General features: G+C 41.8%; 1 protein-coding gene across 8 annotated transcripts in view; it reads left to right on the top strand.

Moving 5' to 3' along the window:
• The window catches only part of LOC110837603 (G protein-activated inward rectifier potassium channel 3), a 61,955-nt gene that overhangs the window by 26,724 nt on the left and 17,163 nt on the right, over nucleotides 1-18,068 (top strand). For 2 of the 8 annotated variants that reach the window (XM_022079894.2, XM_022079893.2), the window contains exons 2-6: nucleotides 14,629-14,941; nucleotides 15,306-15,406; nucleotides 15,833-16,106; nucleotides 17,051-17,243; nucleotides 17,365-17,616. In XM_022079894.2, the coding sequence (XP_021935586.2) occupies nucleotides 14,629-14,941; nucleotides 15,306-15,406; nucleotides 15,833-16,106; nucleotides 17,051-17,243; nucleotides 17,365-17,616 (1,133 nt within the window). Of the gene's footprint in view, nucleotides 1-919; nucleotides 2,679-13,128; nucleotides 13,275-14,628; nucleotides 14,942-15,305; nucleotides 15,407-15,832; nucleotides 16,107-17,050; nucleotides 17,244-17,364; nucleotides 17,617-18,068 lie in introns of those variants that run through there. The other 6 variants (XM_087342605.1, XM_087342604.1, XM_022079899.2 and 3 more) reach the window with 6 other exon arrangements.

Here is an 18,068-nt window from a genome sequence, read left to right as displayed (position 1 = left end):
TAGCCTGCTACCTGTTAAGTGGCAAAGTGATACAAGTACTGGAATATCATTAGCAGGTCTCTTTTAGATTTTAGTCACGTGTAGACAGTACAGTCCAATAGAGTAGTCAAGTCTGTTATGAGCAAGGCCAAATATACGTACGAGACTTTATATTATCACGGCAGGGCATGACATACGTATACTCTAGTGGATTTAGTATGACAAAATCAGTTAGTGTAGAAAAATGATCTGACTTTGAACGGCCTTTTTGAGTTTTATTCCCAGTTCGCCGTGAAGGACAGTCAAAGCGCTCGTTTAAAAATTTCTAGGACAGTTATAATAAGCCTTTTTGTCAGAAACGCATCTTTACTAGAAATCATAGAATTTGAAATGAAATTGTTTTGTTTTAAAAACATAAATACTACTAAGAATGCTGTAACTCAGAAGAGAGTCAACTCCGCGTTTAGCTTTGTCCAATAGAAAGGTTATGGACTGAATGCAAATACGTTTTCTAAGTTATTCAAATTATTTGTGTTTACGAGCAGCTCCCTTACAACGAAACGTGGGATTTATTTTTCGTTTGTGTGTATAAGAAGTTTTAATTGAATTCGGTTTGAAAGTTTACTAATTAGAATTTTTAATATGTCGCCTGTAAAGTTGTTTTGCAATAACAGTATATACTTCCGGGACACTGGAATATTCTGTTTTTTTTATGAGCCGAAGACTGAAACAAGTGACTGTGAGCTTCGTGATCAAGTACAGGATATCGCCGGCTTCCAAATTCGAATCCAGTGTCAAGTATGTCACGAGATGGCGCTTTTTCACTGATTATCACGATGTATGTCGATGTGTCCGTTTTCTACCGAGGGCTATTAAAATATCTCCCCTCTTGTGTTCCATCTTCCCCTCAAGTCTGATCCGCCGCCAGGACAACTTCACCGTCACAGCCTCTGTACTCTTTGACCAGTGGCCGGCCAGCCATAGTGAAAGATCCCGGTTTATTTTGTTGTTCAAACGGTGAATAATTTTGTGATCGCAGCAATAAATGTAGATTTTTGTACAACTGAAACGAATCGAAAATGCAGCTCTTCCATTACCAAACTTGTGTAGTGCTCGATTGTAATAAATTTTAGTGCAAACTTTGTTTCACCGTCCCTCATCTTATAAGTGTGTTGTTATCCTCGTTGTTTTAGTGCAGAAATGTATACCACTGACCGAGATATGCCGTTTCAGTGGCAGTAACGTAATTCTACAACGTTCACTTTAGAGAGGAACTTAAAAAGACAAAATTATCGTCACTTATTCTTACGGGGGTGAACCTTGGACCGAGAAGTGATATGTGGTGTGTCACCCGAAACAGGATTTGACAAACCTTACTAATTTAGAAATATGTAATATTTATTTATCTATGGCTATCTGTAGGCCTACAATTAGCGCGTTGTATTGTTTAAATGTTATGGATTTAATTATTATTTTTTATAATATGTAGATTTTAATGGCTGTCATTAATTTTTAAAAGAACTACAGATCTTAGTGATAATATTTAAATCGAACCAGCATTTTCTATGCAAATTTGTATATACTTTCCGGTATTGTATCAATAATTTTTCCATGACTGTGTGTAACATTCCCTGTCTTGCTAGATACATCCTGATAAAATGTTGGATTGGGTAACTTTCATAAAATGTATGGAGTAAACTATTGTTTTAACAAATTGACAAATTTTGGCCATTACTTTTCATGAAATCCCGTGTATAAACGCACAGGCTATATAGTTATAGTAATGAATTTTTAATTTATTTGGTGTGACCATTCTGTGTTAGAAATTTGTATATAATTAAGGGAGTACTAATTGTATGGACAGTGGGCGTTTATGCAATCATAGTGGTTTAATTTTGTGGGAAAACATTGTTACTGTATACACGCAGGATCCAGGAGCAATTTTTTTTCATTTGCTTTGTTTGTGTTGAAATATTAATTAAAGTTCTAACAAAAGCCGCACACTGTAAGTAATTTCGATGCATAACAATATTTCTAACTTATTACAACTGAAAACTCTGTTATATTACAAATGGTAAAGATTTTTACAAAACTATGTAGCTCTCAGATTTTACTCTCACGGTTGGAAAAGTATTACCAAAATATATAGACCTATAAATAAAGTAGACGTTCGTTATTAAGAAATAACTTCTGTCAAACTAATCATAATTAATGTAAATTTAATAGGGTGTCTACAAAATCTACGCTATTCTTTTAAAATCCTTTTAACAGCCTTGTGCAATTACTGTATTAGAGCACATACGATGTCGTAGAATATTCTATTGGATAATGTAATGTATTGTGATATATTCACAAAAAAACAATTGTCGCAACTCGGCAAAGATACCAAGACATTTTAAGAAGTGCGAGCAAGCCCAAACTTATCTTCATAGCCTCTAATTTGTGCCGAGAGGAGTAAAACTGCAGTTGAGTGAACTTTTGAACAAGATATCAAAGCCTTTACGTCTACAGAGACATTAAGAACGCGTTTTGTGTCCCGTGGTGTCAGTTTATATGTTCTGGATAGCAACAATGAGTGGACAATGAGAGTGCCGCGGTATGGCCTCTCCACTACTGCGACTGTTCAGTAGTGTGATGGGAAACTTGGCCAAGCCACTCATGTCGTCCGGGGACTCTGCGTGGAAAGAGTTCTGGGGAAGGTGAGTACCACATCTGAAGGCACATTTTAATGTGGAGTTTCATGTTTTCTTGCACTCAGAAAAGAGATATATGCACGGGCGTTGATCTAGGGGAAGCTCGTACTCTCCATTGGTGTTCTCCAATAACGTCAAGTTTTGGCGAAATTATTTACCAATAAACTTTAATTTTAGTACGATTTGAGATTAACAAAGCTGCGAGAATGAAGGTGACTGTTTCCTGGATTTTAGCACCGTGTAGTCTGGCAAATGTTTACTGACGTTTCGGAGGTACTTACTGCTTCCATTATCAGGCCGATGAGCTAACACGGGCGAAGTGCTTAAGCAAAGCTACGTTTCGTTAGGTTTGATTAGGTTAGTGACGCGCGTGAGGTTTGTGGGTGAAGACGACGTCACTGTCCACCTCACGACTTCGAGTCTCATCCAGGTTGGTATTAGCGAATGTATAAAATTAAAATTTGTGAAAATACAATATTGTCCGACGGCACAACATACATACACGATTTCATGATAATCCTTGCAGCCATTCTGTAGGTGTTAATTGCGTAAATACAGACACCAATGGTTAAGTTTTCGAGCTGGATTTCGTTTTGGTTGGGTTACGTTTGGATAGGTTTGTTTTGCACATGTGCAGAGATAGGGAGATAGTTATCTGGTAACCGGAAATGACTTAACTTCAGTAACTGATATATAATTAGATTGTTAAGCACACTGTTGTAGAAAGCAGAAAATTGTGTAGACACCAGGTCGATCTGACGAATTTCCCTGCAGTAAAATTAAAAGGTTTATAAAGCCATGACTCGTCTTTCAAGGCCTCGTTTGTGAAAACTGTGGCACACTGCATGCAGATGAGAATGCGATTAAGCTGGGAGAGGTTCTGTGTAGTGATTGGTGTCCTTTTCAATAAAAGTAAAGGAGTCTCGATGCAAAAGCGGGGAACGCAAGACCACAGTGAAAACACCATTTAAATCTGAGCCCACTTGTAGTTCCTCACCATACCATTAATCACGTCTCTTCTGGCGGAGTCGTTCAGAATAATCAAAACAAACAAGGTTCTGGAATCGAACACGGGATTACATTATAGACGGCCACATGTGGAGGACCACCCTGGTGCTGACATATTACGTCACTGTGTGGCCGGTTGGTTCCACTCTCGTGGTAACTGAGTGGTGGGCGGGCGGGCGGAGAGGCCAGGAAGCGCCGTTTTTCGTGGGGTCTTCGTACTCACAGTTTACTCTTTACCGACCATAACATCGCTTCTCTAGGCCATCTTAATTTAATTTTCAATTTCAGGGATATCCCAAATATAAGACAAGAACGTGCACAGATTAACGTTTAAAATGTTATTATGTTGTTGTTCTCACATTTTCATGAGCCCGTGAGTGTACCCTTTAAGAACAGAGCGCGTTCAACTTACACCCCCACAGCCTCCCTCCCGCGCAAAGCTTCTCTTCTTCCGAGCGCTGACCTTTGTTTATTAAAGGTTTTCATTTGATTACAAAATTCTGTTTTTGTGCTATGCTCAGTGCTCAACATGATTTTACCCAAACAGTTTCCTCGTCTGTTGTCAACACTGAAAATGAGTGATCGTCTGATAAAACTACAAGACATGCTGTTGTACCGGTGACACGCCTCAATTGTATTCAGGGGACACATCAGCTATTGGCATATGCTGATGATGTTAATTTATTGGGGGACGATATAAATACAATAAAGAGGAACGCAGAAGTTTTACTAGAGGCTGGTAGACAAGTGGGGCTGGAAGTAAATTCAGAAAAAAACTAAGTACAAATTAGTATCTCGTCATCAGAAGACAGGCGGGCAAAATTGTCTTAGGGTGGCTAATAAGTCCTTTGAAAGGGTTACAAAGTTCAAATATTTGGGAACAACAATAACAAATCAAAATGATACTTGTGAGGAAGTTAGGAGGAGACTAAATTCCGGAAATGCTTGCTACTTCTCAGTCCAAAATATTTTGTCTTCCCGTCTGATTTCTAAGAACCTGAAAATTAAAGTATACAAAACAATAATCTTACCTGTTGTTTTGTATGGGTGCGAAACATGGTCTCTCACTCAGAGGGAGGAACACAGATTGCAGGTGTTTGAGAATCGGGTGTTGAGGAGGATATTTGGGCCTAAGAGGGAAGACGATGGGGCTTGGAGAAAACTGCACAATGACGAGCTTAAAAATCTGTACTGCTCCCCCAATATTGCCAGGGTGATTAAGTCGAGAAGAATGAGATGGTCTGGGCATGTAGCGCGCATGGATGGGACAAGAGGTGTGCACCGGGTACTGGTTGGGAAACCTGAAGGGAAAAGACCGCTGGGGAGACCTAGACGTAGATGGGAGGATAATCTCAGGCGGGATCTATGGGAGATAGGAGTTGAAGGAAACTGGATTTTGTTGGCCCAGGACAGGGTCCGGTGGAGGGCTTTGATTAATTCGGTGATGAACCTTCGGGTTCGGTAAGCCATCTAGTTAGTTAGTTAGGTACCAAGTTTGGACTCGGCTACCGTAACGTTGGATTTTCATGGGTTTTCTATCATTGCAAACAAATGCCAAGATAGTTCTTTGTAATAGATACAGATCGTTTTAACCCTTCATGCATGAGATTTACCCGGAATATGGTGGTAGTAGGCAGTTAATTAACACTGTGGTAAAATAATCCAAGTTTCAATACCATTAATAACAAAGCCCGCGACTGGACACTGTTCTGAGCCAGTTCTATCCACCTTACAGACTGAATAAAACATAAGAAACCTTGGACTTTATCGGGGCTGTTCCGCACTGCCTTTGAAGCAAAGTGGTAATTATGTGTACTACCTGATTTAACATTTAACAACTCTGCATATTAACCGCGAAGTGTATTTAAATATTTCATATGATTCTCAGAATAAACAGTGATTTTGTCCCTAAGCGGCATTAACCATCTTTTCTTGATGTGGACGCGTTGTGTTTTCTTCGAGGCACGAACTGTAGTTTTTAATATTATTTAGATGAACCTCGTGCTTCAAAATGTTAATAACGGAAAATACTTTGGTTTGTCCTCGTTTTGTTAGCCCAACCGAGCATTGTGCCAGGCATTATAGTTAAGATGTTTTCTTTGTTTACTTTTTAAAATCATCTTTTACTCTAAGTTGCTATATTATTTTTTTTCAACTTCTCTATCCTTAGCCATGTCGATTTTGAGGAAGAGGGGAAGTGAAGCGTGCCAGAACACAGTAATTGGATACAAAAAAGTGCCATAAACATTTTATGGCCACGTAAAACGCACTGAAATGTAATTTATTTCTGACGAAGATTAAGATACTTTTCTTCGATGACACAGCTTATGTGTAACTTGTATTTGCGATTTATTTTATATTACTCCACGTGGTTGTATGACATGGGTTCGACTTCTGGCGGGGTCAGAGGTTTTCTTGTCCACTAGCTTAGAACTCTGGCCTTGTAATCCTGGGGTCTCGGGTTCGATTCCCGGCGGTGCCCGAATTTATAACTTGTGTTGGGCAAGGCCGTGGTCTAGGCAACACGGAGTTTTCCTCCGTGGCATCCCAACAATTACTCCATTCACACACAGAAGAAGGCAATGGCAAACCACTTCTGGATCATCTGCCAAGAACGTATATGAACAGGTCCCAGTCCGAGAAAAGGATGGAAGGATCCTGTTCATATGGACCTGACCTGTCGTCAGACAGAACACTAAATAAATAAAAAATAGCACGTCCGTAACAGGTGTGTGGCCCACCAAATCTCCTAATCAATGGGTGTCCGGGGGGTGGGGGGCTCTTCCGCTTGTAACTAACATTCATCTAATATTCAGGTTAAGAATGCGCGAAACTTTGTCTCCACTTTTTCATAAGATTTCATGGCTTGGGACAACATAACTGACTCTGGAGAAAACGCGCGGCTACTATTTCGCATAGGAAATTGTGAATAACTAATCTTGGTTGTCATGTTCGAACGCAGAGCAAATCAGTCCAAGACGAAATCAGATAGTCGCTGCAGCCACATGTCAGCGGGTCATTTTTATTTTAACATAATTCAACTATTTACTTGGTAGTATTATGCTACTCTTGACAGGTAAAATAATATTAAACTTCCAGGCCAACATTTCAATCCGAATAAAAGTATTTCCGTCGGACTTCTCTTTAGCTCATTCTATTACTGTTTTCTACAGCACTCGGTGCTATTAATACAGACTCGTATTAGCTGAGCGACGATAGAGAATGTTGATTTGTGTCCTGAAACTCTTTATTCATAGATGTCTGTTCTTGTTGGGAATTTGACCGTGGCTGCCTAATGAAAAATTCGAGTGTCTCACCTCCTTAATAGATATTTTGTTTCCCTGGAAGAACAGAGCACGTCGTTCTCATACCCGGGACCAGGAAGCAATTTAAAAAGCTGCTTTTAGTAAGGAAAAAGATTATTTTTAACGTGCGGGGATTCTATAATTAAAACTAAAGTTAAAAATACTGCCACTCTTTTGTTCTCAATGTGTTTATTTGTTCCTGTCAGCATCCCTTGATATGAAACATTGCCCACAGCTGGGTTTGAACGCAGCAGATGAAAGCTTATGCCATTATGTGTTTTCGTCATTAAAATACACTCGCCTGCCAATGACCCAGTACCCTAGCTCTTTCTACATTCTTGAGGACAATATTCCAACCTGTTGTGCAGAAGTCATATTTACCCTTTCAAGTTAATACAGAATGCTTATGATAATTGTGTGTACAGAAATGGCAAATTTGTTCTTGTCTTTCGGAGAAATAGCAACGATTAGACCTAACACATCACCTTCAGAAATTTAAACCGAAATTTAATGACATCTGCACACACTCGAAGGCAACTTGTTTATTCAAATACATTTTCTGTATCGTCATCTCCGCTTGCTGTCTGAATTTCGTTTCCTCCTTCTCCACGTATTCCTCTCCCATTTTGCATATTTGTCTATTCGTATTGTAACTCACCTCCCCATTTCTTTCTGTTATCAGTTTTGTACCTTCAACTCCGCACTAGGTGTTACGTTACTCAGTCGCTCCCATTTTAATAGAGCGATTACAAGTATGAAACAATTAAACTCTGTTTTATATAATACAAGTCAAATCAAGCTAAGGTAGCACCATTGAACCGGCCTGGTAGTACGGAGGAAAAAGAATTATTTGCAGTATTATACTCAAACCATTTTCTATTAATGGTTTAGTAGTACTACAAAAATAACAAAAATCAAATATGCATTATATGAATGAAGTTTAAAAGTCCCTCAAATGAGAATTGTCGGTTGTGGTGCTGTGTGTGTGTGGATACCGGGAAGTGTTTTGTATGGTTTACATTTCACAGTGAAAATAACCATTTTGACAGCATTTTAAACGGTTTACACAAGAGAAAGCATAGCGAAGATTTCACCAGAAGCAGTCGTAGTCTAGTAGTAACCGAGGAACTGTGAGCCAAAACCAACAGCAGCGCCGAAGTGCCTTCCAGCGGGAACAGAAGATACAGTGCATCCATCCACCTGCCCCTGTCGCGTCTCAAGTCTCAGCCCCTTCTCGCGTGTGGTCCAGTATCATATCGCAATATCCTGCAGCCGTTTCTCACAACAGTGCCAAATCTTACGGAATTCGCTCTCACCCTGCGCGTTCGAAATTAAATGCTTTCAAGAGGAACATATTATTAACCGTAATCTTCATTCAGTAAAGAATATGCCACTCTCACATGGAAGTGTTTGTAATTATGGTATTGTAACATTTAAATTTGTAACTTTAGTTTGTTTTCATCAGCCAGTCTTTGAGGCGCAATGTTGTAGGCCCCACTCATTAAATGCACTATCCCGAGTACACTAAAATTAGTTTTGATACAATGAGGGGTTTCATACTTTGTAGCCTTCTCCATTTTATTAGATATTTAATAAACAAAGGATACATAGGTCTGTATTGTAGGGTAATACTAAAATGGATCTTAGATAAGTATGATCTGAGGGTGTGTATTTTAAATACATGGGGACCGTACATATTTTAGCGCTACACAATTTTTATGTCGTTGTGTTTTGCGAATTAAATTAAGCAAAGCGTTCTAACATGTCCTCGCGAAACTGTCACACATCCACTTCATTAAGTACAAAACACAGTTAAGCTAAAACAAATTCAAGCTCTTGTGCCAAGTCGTTTTCAGTTTTAACTGAGCCACTAAACTGCAGACTATATATAACAGAGATCGTCGTTCAAACTTATTTTTTTATGACAGGAAGGAAGAAAAAGACTGCATCGACACATCGAAGCACTTTGAATTGTAATAATAAAGTGGAGTGGTGATTGTTGCATCTAATTATATACAAGAATGCGTGCAGTCAGCGTACGGCGATCTAGACACGCGGGTTATTTTGGAAACCTTTGGTCGTCGACGTATTCTCCCCCTCCCCCCTCCGGGTCGTGTCTGACGTAACTCGGATATACTGCCTCGACTCTCAGAATTACCTACGTCTGTTACTCTTTCCCATTTGAAAGAACCTGAGACGAATTTTGGGTGTGGACGGTGTTCGTTCAAGGCGCGTTGTTATATCTTCACTTCCGACAGACTTGCCAGTTACATCAGGAGTCTGGTTATCCTAAATGTTTTCTACGAACTTCACAACCAGATTTGATAATTGTGGCTAAAGGTGGGCCAAAAGAGTCGAAGCATGTGTTCTGCAGTAGCAAAATCCGTGTGACGAAGCGTTGATATTTATATCCGTTCAGCCCATCTTGGGGAATACTGAAAAAAAAACGCGCTTCAGGAAGTCCTCCGCTGTGATCGATTTCCTGTTCACGCAGTATCAAAAGAGCGTCTCTTTTCGTATTGGGCGGGCTCTTCGGGTTAGCCCAACAGAGCTTCCGGGTGTCAGACCCACCGAAACGCTGCGGTAAATCAGCCCTCAGTGCCGTGCTGCACCGGACCTCCACACACGATCAGCGTGATTTGCGTGATGGCCGAGTACAGGAGATTAAGTTCCTGGTACTGATCCAGACGTTGCTGAAGGTTCAGTAGGCGAGGTTGAAAGTGTAAAGGTACAATTTGGCTGCACGCGACAGAGACAAGCGACCGAGGCAGGCGACAGAGTTACGAGACCGAGACTGGTCGCTTCCTGTCTGCTCTCTGTACAATCGTATGAAGTACAATTACGAGCGCGAGACAGAGACAAAGCACAGGAGACCGCTCTCGGACCAGTAGTGTCTCGCGACGGGCTCAGGCAGCACGTGTGTTGTTGAGTAAAATAATGGCAGAAATTAAATTTACTGGTGACCAAGATGAGCAATTGGTAGAATTAGTAGCAGAAAACCGACCACTGACCACCGACAGAAAGATCCTTCTTCGCGTCTGGTTTTGAATATTGAACTCATAGGTTTTCTTTGTTTCTTTCGCAACACATCATCTTCTTCGAGTAACCTTTTTAGAAGCATTTTTGTACTCATTTTTCACAGAATATGTGCACGTATGTCTCAACAAAACAAAGAAAACAAACACTTTGCCGCATGTCTCGGTCGTCACCTCAAAAGTGTGTGGCGACAAGTTGCGATGTGTCCGTCTCCCGTCTTTGTCGCCTGCCTCGGTCGCTTGTCTCTGTCGCGTGTAGCCAAATTGTACCTTAAGCGTCTTCAGATGTTCTGTTGCGTTTCATTGTTCGTGTATTCATTGATACTCAGCTGATGGTGTGCAGAGCAGCAGTTATGTGAGGAGAGAACATGGTGCCTGCTCCTGCAGACACTAGCCAGCAGACCTGCAAACAAACTGATAACAGTAACTCCCTCAGGTTTCCGTAACATGTTTGCCGTAGGCGTTATTTAAAGTTTCGATGCACTATTTTAGTGGCTTAACAGTTTGCATATTATGACATCGATACGTAGATTTACATACTTTGAATAAATTGGGCGATAAAATAACAGATTCTGTTAATGGTTTTACTTGCAGAGGTTAGGTTAGGACAGGCCTGCATGGAAATGACGCTCTTGAGAAGAAGAATCCCCGCTCTCGAAGTTTTGATGTTAATAAAATTCAATTATCGATCTACTGTTTGCTTTTCCATTTTCTAAAATATAATAAATTCCGAACCGTAGGCCAATTTATGTCTCCGTAGTCTCGTAGGGGTTCGCCACGGTGGTCTAGCGGTTAGAACGCTGGCCTTGTAATCCTGGGGTCCCGGGTTCAATTCCCGGTGGTGCTCAAATTTATAACTTGTGTTGGGCAAGGCCGTGGTCTAGGCATCACGGAGTTTTCCTCCGGGGGCTTCCCCGGTTTCTCCGTGGCATCCCAACAATTACTCCACTCACACACAGAAGAAGGCAATGGCAAACCACTTCTGATCATCTCTGCCAAGAATGTGTATATGTATGAGCAGGTCCCTGACAACCTGAAGAGGTTGGAAGGATCCTGTTCATAATATATGGACCTGTCGTCAGACAGAACACTACAAAAAAAGTCTCGTAGGGATACTTTTGAAACGATATTGTTGAGAGAGTTAACAATCACTGAACATTGCTGGATTGTTGCTTTTCAGACAAGTTTGATTATTTATGATATGACGATTCACATTTCAAATGTTACCATCATTAATAAACCAGAAACGTCTAAAAGAATAATTCCGCTTGCAATGTGATTCAGTTCTCGTGTTAAATCGAGTGTTATAAATAAATCACTTTGATAGTTTTACAGAACGTTTTGCAGTCGGTTTGACCCAATGAACTACATACGAGTGCACATGTGCGTCAGGACAAAGTTTATTATTGTGAAACTTTTTTGTTTTCGATTGAACTCGTGGGAACTCTTGCATCATTTTGACTTACGAACTTTATCCGGCAACGAAATCACTGGTGATCTTCAATGTGGATTCAGTTCTCATCCTTATGCCGGTTTCCCGTTTCTTTATGGTCCATGTTTATATTATTCTCCCCTCTACGCTTAGGTCTTACAAGTTGTCTCATCTCTTCCAGGTCTTGGGTTTGAAACTGTTTACACGTTTCTCATCACTACCATGCGTGCTACGTGTTCCGGTCATCTCATCGTCCTTGATTTTGTCATTGTAATAATGTCTGGTAAAAGACAATTTGTCCCTGTGGAATGGCGGGATGTCGTGGTCTCAGCGTTAGACGGAGGTGAGCGGTCTGTCTCACGCTCCGTCCATTTTACCACATTGTAAAAAGCCCCGGAATACACAGGTTGTGCTACTGGATCGTCTTCACAGCCGGTATTGACGTGATCGCTGCCTCTACCGAGAATTGAACCGCTGTCGCTCAGCCCGCAACCAGTTAAAGCACTTAACTATCACAACTCCGAATAATATTTGTTGAAAAGTGTACCGGTAAATTATGAAGCGAGCTGTTGTTACAAACAAAGATGCCGAACGACCTTTATGCCCTACATGCTGTGATGTGTGATACAAGTCTGCCACGTGCCAATCACGTGTTCCAGATAACAGTTGCTGGTCGCCGTCTGATAAGGAAATGAATCACATGTTAACTGCTAGTATACAGATATTTGAATACGTCAAAACAGAAAATCAACATGTAGTCCTACTTGGAGGTCTTTATCTCTCTAGTGATGTACGACAAGCATTATCTTAACCTCTGTCGAATTAAAGCAGTATGAAGTTCGCTGTAGTAGTAACCAAGCTCATAATACTGAACAGAAATACCCTGAAGCAGCTGCTGTTTTCCATACAAACACTGCCTGAAATGTGTGTCACGGGGTCGTGTATTGTCTACATAACTCTATGAAACATGATTTATATCTGAATTTATTTAACTAATATGTGTTAACTGCTGTACAAAAATGATACAGCGATAAATCATTAAAAACAGGACTTTCATGAGTGGTGAATTGGGGATACTTTTAGCCTACTTTGAAGAACTACAGACGGATATATCTTGGTTTTTGAACCAGTTAATTTTCCAGGTTGCACGTTTTATTAACTTCGGGAACTGCATATTCTATACATATTTTGTTCTCTTGAGTTCTGTCTGATTAGGTCGCTCTCAGAGGCTTTCCTCCTGTTATACATGTCTGAACCAGGCTTGTTGCGCAGAGTAACAATAACTGCGGTCATAGAAATAAAATATGAGACCAAACGAGTCAATGCCACGAAATATCGCGGCTGAATTCTGGCTTCGTATTCGGAACGTTCTGTGGTTGGCCTCCCAGATGATGGAGGCAGCAAGCACATCGGTAAACGTCTTTCAGATTACACGGCGCAATATCTCATCTTCATATTAACAGCCGTGAGAATCTGAAGTCCCACATCTGGACTCTTAGTACAAATGCTTTGACAGACTTTCGCACCTTTGATCTACGCGACTTCTTGCGTATTTGAAATTCCGAACGTTAAAATCCGTTTATAAATGAATCATTCATGGCAGCATAGAATTCAGGGCACACCCACGCAACTGTGGTTCAACAATTGTGTTTATTTACTTTTATTCTCTTGCCCAGGTTACTTTGGTTTACGGACTGCACTAAGTGCGTGCAATATAAAACAGGATGCGGCCTGCCAGATGCATTGGCGCTGTTTCGGAATGCAAGCCAAAGACAGGACGAGGCGGTAAATTAGGACCGTCAACAGGAGTGAAGACTGCGATGTACAAACCCATTGTACTTGAATTTTTCGTAAGAGTATAGCCCATTAAGTTTTGGCACCCTCGTTCGAGAAAATAGCACTGGTCTATTAAAGGTTTTTGTATCTCGCTAAATTTAGACATTTTTGGCAGTTGCAGAAATTGTAGTACTTCAGTGCTGACTGTACAAAGGAACAGGTGTATTGAATGGCGCACTACACTTTAGTAGTCAGAAAGAACTGTTTGTTATTTCTGATAAATTTGTGAATACATCTCTTTTATGAGGATTTCAAGCTGAAAGTAATTTGCGAACTCAGAATTAAGTTTCAGGCAGAATACGGACCAACCCGTAGAAATGTGAAAATCGACTTTAAACTACGCTTTTATATGAGTCGGAATGTCGGACTTTGACAGAGGAATTAACAATAACGGAGGCAGCAGATATATGTTTTCTCAGAGTGATCGCAGTGTACAGAAAGGTAGAGTATGGACTTATTAAATACGGTCTAGAAGAATACAGATCATAAAAGTAAAGTAAAGTAAAGTTTGTCCCACTATACGCCATGTAGGCGCTTGGGGGGAGTGGCGGTATAGCTCCTCTCTTCCTTGACCTCGGCACTAGATGGGGGTGAGTGGTCAGCATCACACCCCGGCCACGCTTTACCCCTGGGAAAGGACCCCGGTACCCATTGTACAGGAGGCTGGGTGGGCCCCAGAGCCGGTCTGGACGCAGAGGCTAGAGGAAAAATCCTCTGCCCCCGTCGGGGATCGAACCCCGGTCGTCCAGCCCGTAGCTAGTCACTATACTGACTGAGCTATCCCGGCTCAGAAGAACTGAAAGTGCATGCATAAATTAAATAATAAACACTGTAAAACGAAGTGGCTACAATAATTTCAAAAAGCGTCTCAAAACTGAATCCCAAAGTTGCTCAGTTAAATTACACCTGAGGGTAGAAGATGCAAGGGGCACACGACTAAAATTAGGGGCGTGCAGTTTTAAGTCTTGTAACCAGAACGTCTAGCTGAGCGACTGTCAGATTCTCTAGAAGGATTCTGCCACATATATTTAATTTTATATGACACGGGTAGATAGAAATTTGTGAATTAAATTGAACCAAATATTCTCCTAGTTAACCTGCTCTTAATTTGTTTCGTGAATGCTGTTTTGATTTGTTCTGTTCTCGCAAGTACTTTAACTTTTCCATAATTACAATGAATGTTAGTTATCTTTATAGCATGGTCTTGTCCTGTATTCTCCTGATTATACAGGAGCGTATACTTAGTTTTTTCCAACCTCTTTACTGGAGTCTAATAAGAGTATGTTCCGCCAATGAAACAGAAGTTGGTTCAGAGGCGACTGCTTTCTGTCTCTACGCAGGTACCGGCAAGCCCGGTTCAGCTCCCGGCGTGTGAGGAAGAGGGTCGTATTCAAGAACGGCGACTGCAATGTTGTACAGGGAAATGTGGCGAAGAGACGGCGACGCTACCTGCAAGACATCTTCACCACGCTTGTAGACGCTCAGTGGCGATGGACTCTCCTTGTTTTCGCCCTCAACTTCTTGTTGTCCTGGCTCGGATTCGCTATTATTTGGTGGCTTATCGTGTATTCTCATGGAGACCTCAGTCCAGAAAACAACCCGAAACGAGACGCGTCCGCCACTAGCCACAACCAGACACTGGCATCGCCGGTTGTGAGTACAGATTTTTGAATTATGTGCAGTTCTCTAGAGATGTATATTTATTCACACTACTGACCAGTTGAACGAATGTCAAAAGTTGTGTGTTTGTTATGTACTAGTTAAAATCTCTCTCCGACTGTGCCACATAGACAGGAATTTTGAAATTGTAGAACACTTTAAAAGTTATTGGGCTGTTACTGTATTAGTAGCATTATTTGCGATCACATTTTGAATCACACTTGAAAAACAGTACGTCCTTCCAGGTACTACAGTCTGATTCAGGAAGAAAGTATATTTTGACGGCATTGTCTTAATGTTGATGTAAACCATTAAATTATTTCGTACGAGGGACATGTTTTGTCATTTACTGTTGCAGAAGACTGTTTCTGAAGAGAAAGAATGGACTCCCTGCGTGAAGGATGTATCGGGTTTTGTATCCTGTTTCCTCTTCAGCGTCGAAACGCAGCACACAATAGGGTAGGAAGTTATGGATATAATTACCGGAAGCTTTCGTGACAGACATTGCCTTCTTTAATTTTCGCATCGATTCAAGTTTTTGCTTCCCAACATCAACTATTCTTGTCTCTCTGTCAACTCTGACGTTAATGGTAACAAGACCATGACCGTGTAGGATTTGTGGTTTTCACGGCGGTGAGTCTGAAGATCTTTGTCGTTTGGGTTGTCTGAGGTCCTTGCTGCTTCTATCGTCAGGGCGTACTGATGATGATGGCAGCAAGACCTTCTGAAACGTCGGTAAACTTCTACCGGACTACACGGCGCAACAACCCAGAAGACAGCCATCTTAAGGCCATGATCATTTATTTTCCTTTGTTATCCGTTTCGGCCTTTCCCTCAAACCAAATTTCACTTTATTGTTACGTGTAAAATCGTTTTATATTGCAGATATGGTTCGCGGCATACGACGGAGGAATGTCCGGAAGCCATTTTTATTATGTGCCTGCAAAGCATAGTAGGAGTAATGATCCAGGCTTTCATGGTGGGCATAGTGTTCGCGAAATTGTCGCGTCCCAAAAAGCGCACACAGACGCTACTGTTCAGCCGCAACGCCGTGATCTGCCAGAGAGACGGTCGCCTTTGCCTCATGTTCCGAGTGGGAGACATGCGGAAGTCGCATATCGTGGAGGCACACGTCAGGGCGCAGCTCATCAGGAGGAAGGTACGTATCACGATCATCACATCGTCACAGATATCGTCTATCGAGTATATCGAGTTGTACTGTCCTGCAGGTGGCAGGAAGTTCAGATGTGCTGGGAATGCCATTGAAAGGACTTTCTGTGATGGTTAAGCTGGTTCAGTGGGCTTGTTTCTTGTTCAGTGTTGCTGATTGAGCTTTCCTATTGTGACTCTGTGGAGTCTCGCTTGCCTTCGACGTTCCTCCTGAACCACTACCCAGGATACGATGGAGAGGCCCAATCTGCTCTAATTCTGTGTGGCGCCCACATCAATTTTTCTAACGGGCAATCATTGAGCTCACATCCTGTATATGTGGGATACAGTCTACACACATCTGCCTCTATCACGATGCAGCCGCCTAATTACATTTAAATATTATATAATTTTACCGAGAGATTTCAAGGATGTTCTCATTTGAGGTTATATTGTAATTGTGAGCTAGAGGCGGGGTTTGGCCGTGCGACATCTTTACGAAGACAAAGCTCCAAATTTGCAGTTATTGGACATAGGCGCATAATGCACAAGGAGGATGCTACTCAGAACAAAGTTCACTGATCCTGCCCTGGGCTCTAGATGGAGGTGAGCAGTCAGCTTCATGTTCTGGCCGCTTTACATCCGCCGAAAGAGTCACGTTTACTCATTCATTAGACGTCTGAGTGGCTCGCTTTCTTCACTAACCTATCAATTTCATGGAACAGAGTTTTTCTTGAGTAGCTGACAGTCGCTCAGCTAGTCAAGAAATTCTCTTCTCTTATGTATCCGAAGGTTTATTATCATGTTCATAAGAGCCCGTCACTTCCTACCACGTCCTTCTCAATTCATCACTCTCGTCCAGTCTCATATTAGACGCTGTGTAACGCATGCAGTTGAGAAAGCGTTATTAAAAGAGTAACAGGTTAACGAGTCCCGCCATTGTGTGGTCTGCAGGTAACCCAAGAGGGCGAGGTGCTGCCGTACTACCAGCACGAGCTCATGGTCGGCGAAGACGGCGAGGAGGACAAGATCTTTTTCATCTGGCCCACGACGATTGTGCACAAGATCGACCCCACCTCACCCCTCTACGTGCTGTCCGCCTCCGAGATGATACGAGAGCGATTCGAGATCGTCGTCATTCTCGAAGGTGAGAAATTCGCACTTGTGGCAAAGCAGAACTTTCGTCTCATTGAAGAACGATTTTGCTCCCTGCATTTAGTTATTTTAATACTTTATGCACAAAATTTAGAATAAATATGTGTTGGCAGGCGTGATCGAGTCCACCGGGATGACGACACAGGCGAGATCATCTTACCTGCCAAGCGAAGTTTTGTGGGGTCACCGTTTTGAGCCCCTTGTGTCGTTCAAGAAAGAGACGGGGGAGTACGAGGTGGACTACAGCCTGTTCAATAACACGTACGAAGTGGACACACCGCTATGCAGCGCCAAAGCGCTGGATGACCTAAAGAAAATGCAACAGCAACAGGATAGCCAACACAACGAACATCAGCACAGGCTAGGTAAGTGTACGCAGCGGCAACCCTTCAGTCATGTACGTTATTTCTCGTCGCGACGGTAGGCGTCTCACCGCTTAGCGTCGGGTTGTCAGCTTGTCGTTTGGCGTCTCGTGGCGCCACGTCCACATATTCCGCGAAGCTCAGCGTCTCTTCGATAAATTCATGTCGTATGTGATCCTTGGATATGGAATTTTGTGTCGTCGCCTTGACGATATTTGCAGTGATGCTCGGCGTCGTGTCTTATGGCATTCTTATTCTCATCTGCGTTATATGTGTTATCTTGTGTCGACGTCGCGACGCAACTGTCGTCGTGGGTTTGCAACTGTCATGTATGTTATTCCGATAGTCGCGTATTGTTGAATATAAAAAAATATCCCTAAACCCCAAATCTTCACGAGACTCGAACAGTTTTCGAGTTTGTGACTATGGTTCCTGTAACCCCTTCGAAATGGACG

The sequence above is a fragment of the Zootermopsis nevadensis genome, unplaced genomic scaffold (assembly GCF_977971745.1).
Source record: "Zootermopsis nevadensis isolate Lab colony 2312 unplaced genomic scaffold, Znev_1.0 Znev_ptg000003l, whole genome shotgun sequence".
Classification (NCBI taxonomy): Eukaryota; Metazoa; Arthropoda; class Insecta; order Blattodea; family Termopsidae; genus Zootermopsis; species Zootermopsis nevadensis.
The sequence above is the reverse complement of the archived record's forward strand: the minus strand, read 5'-3'. Positions and strand labels throughout refer to the sequence as shown.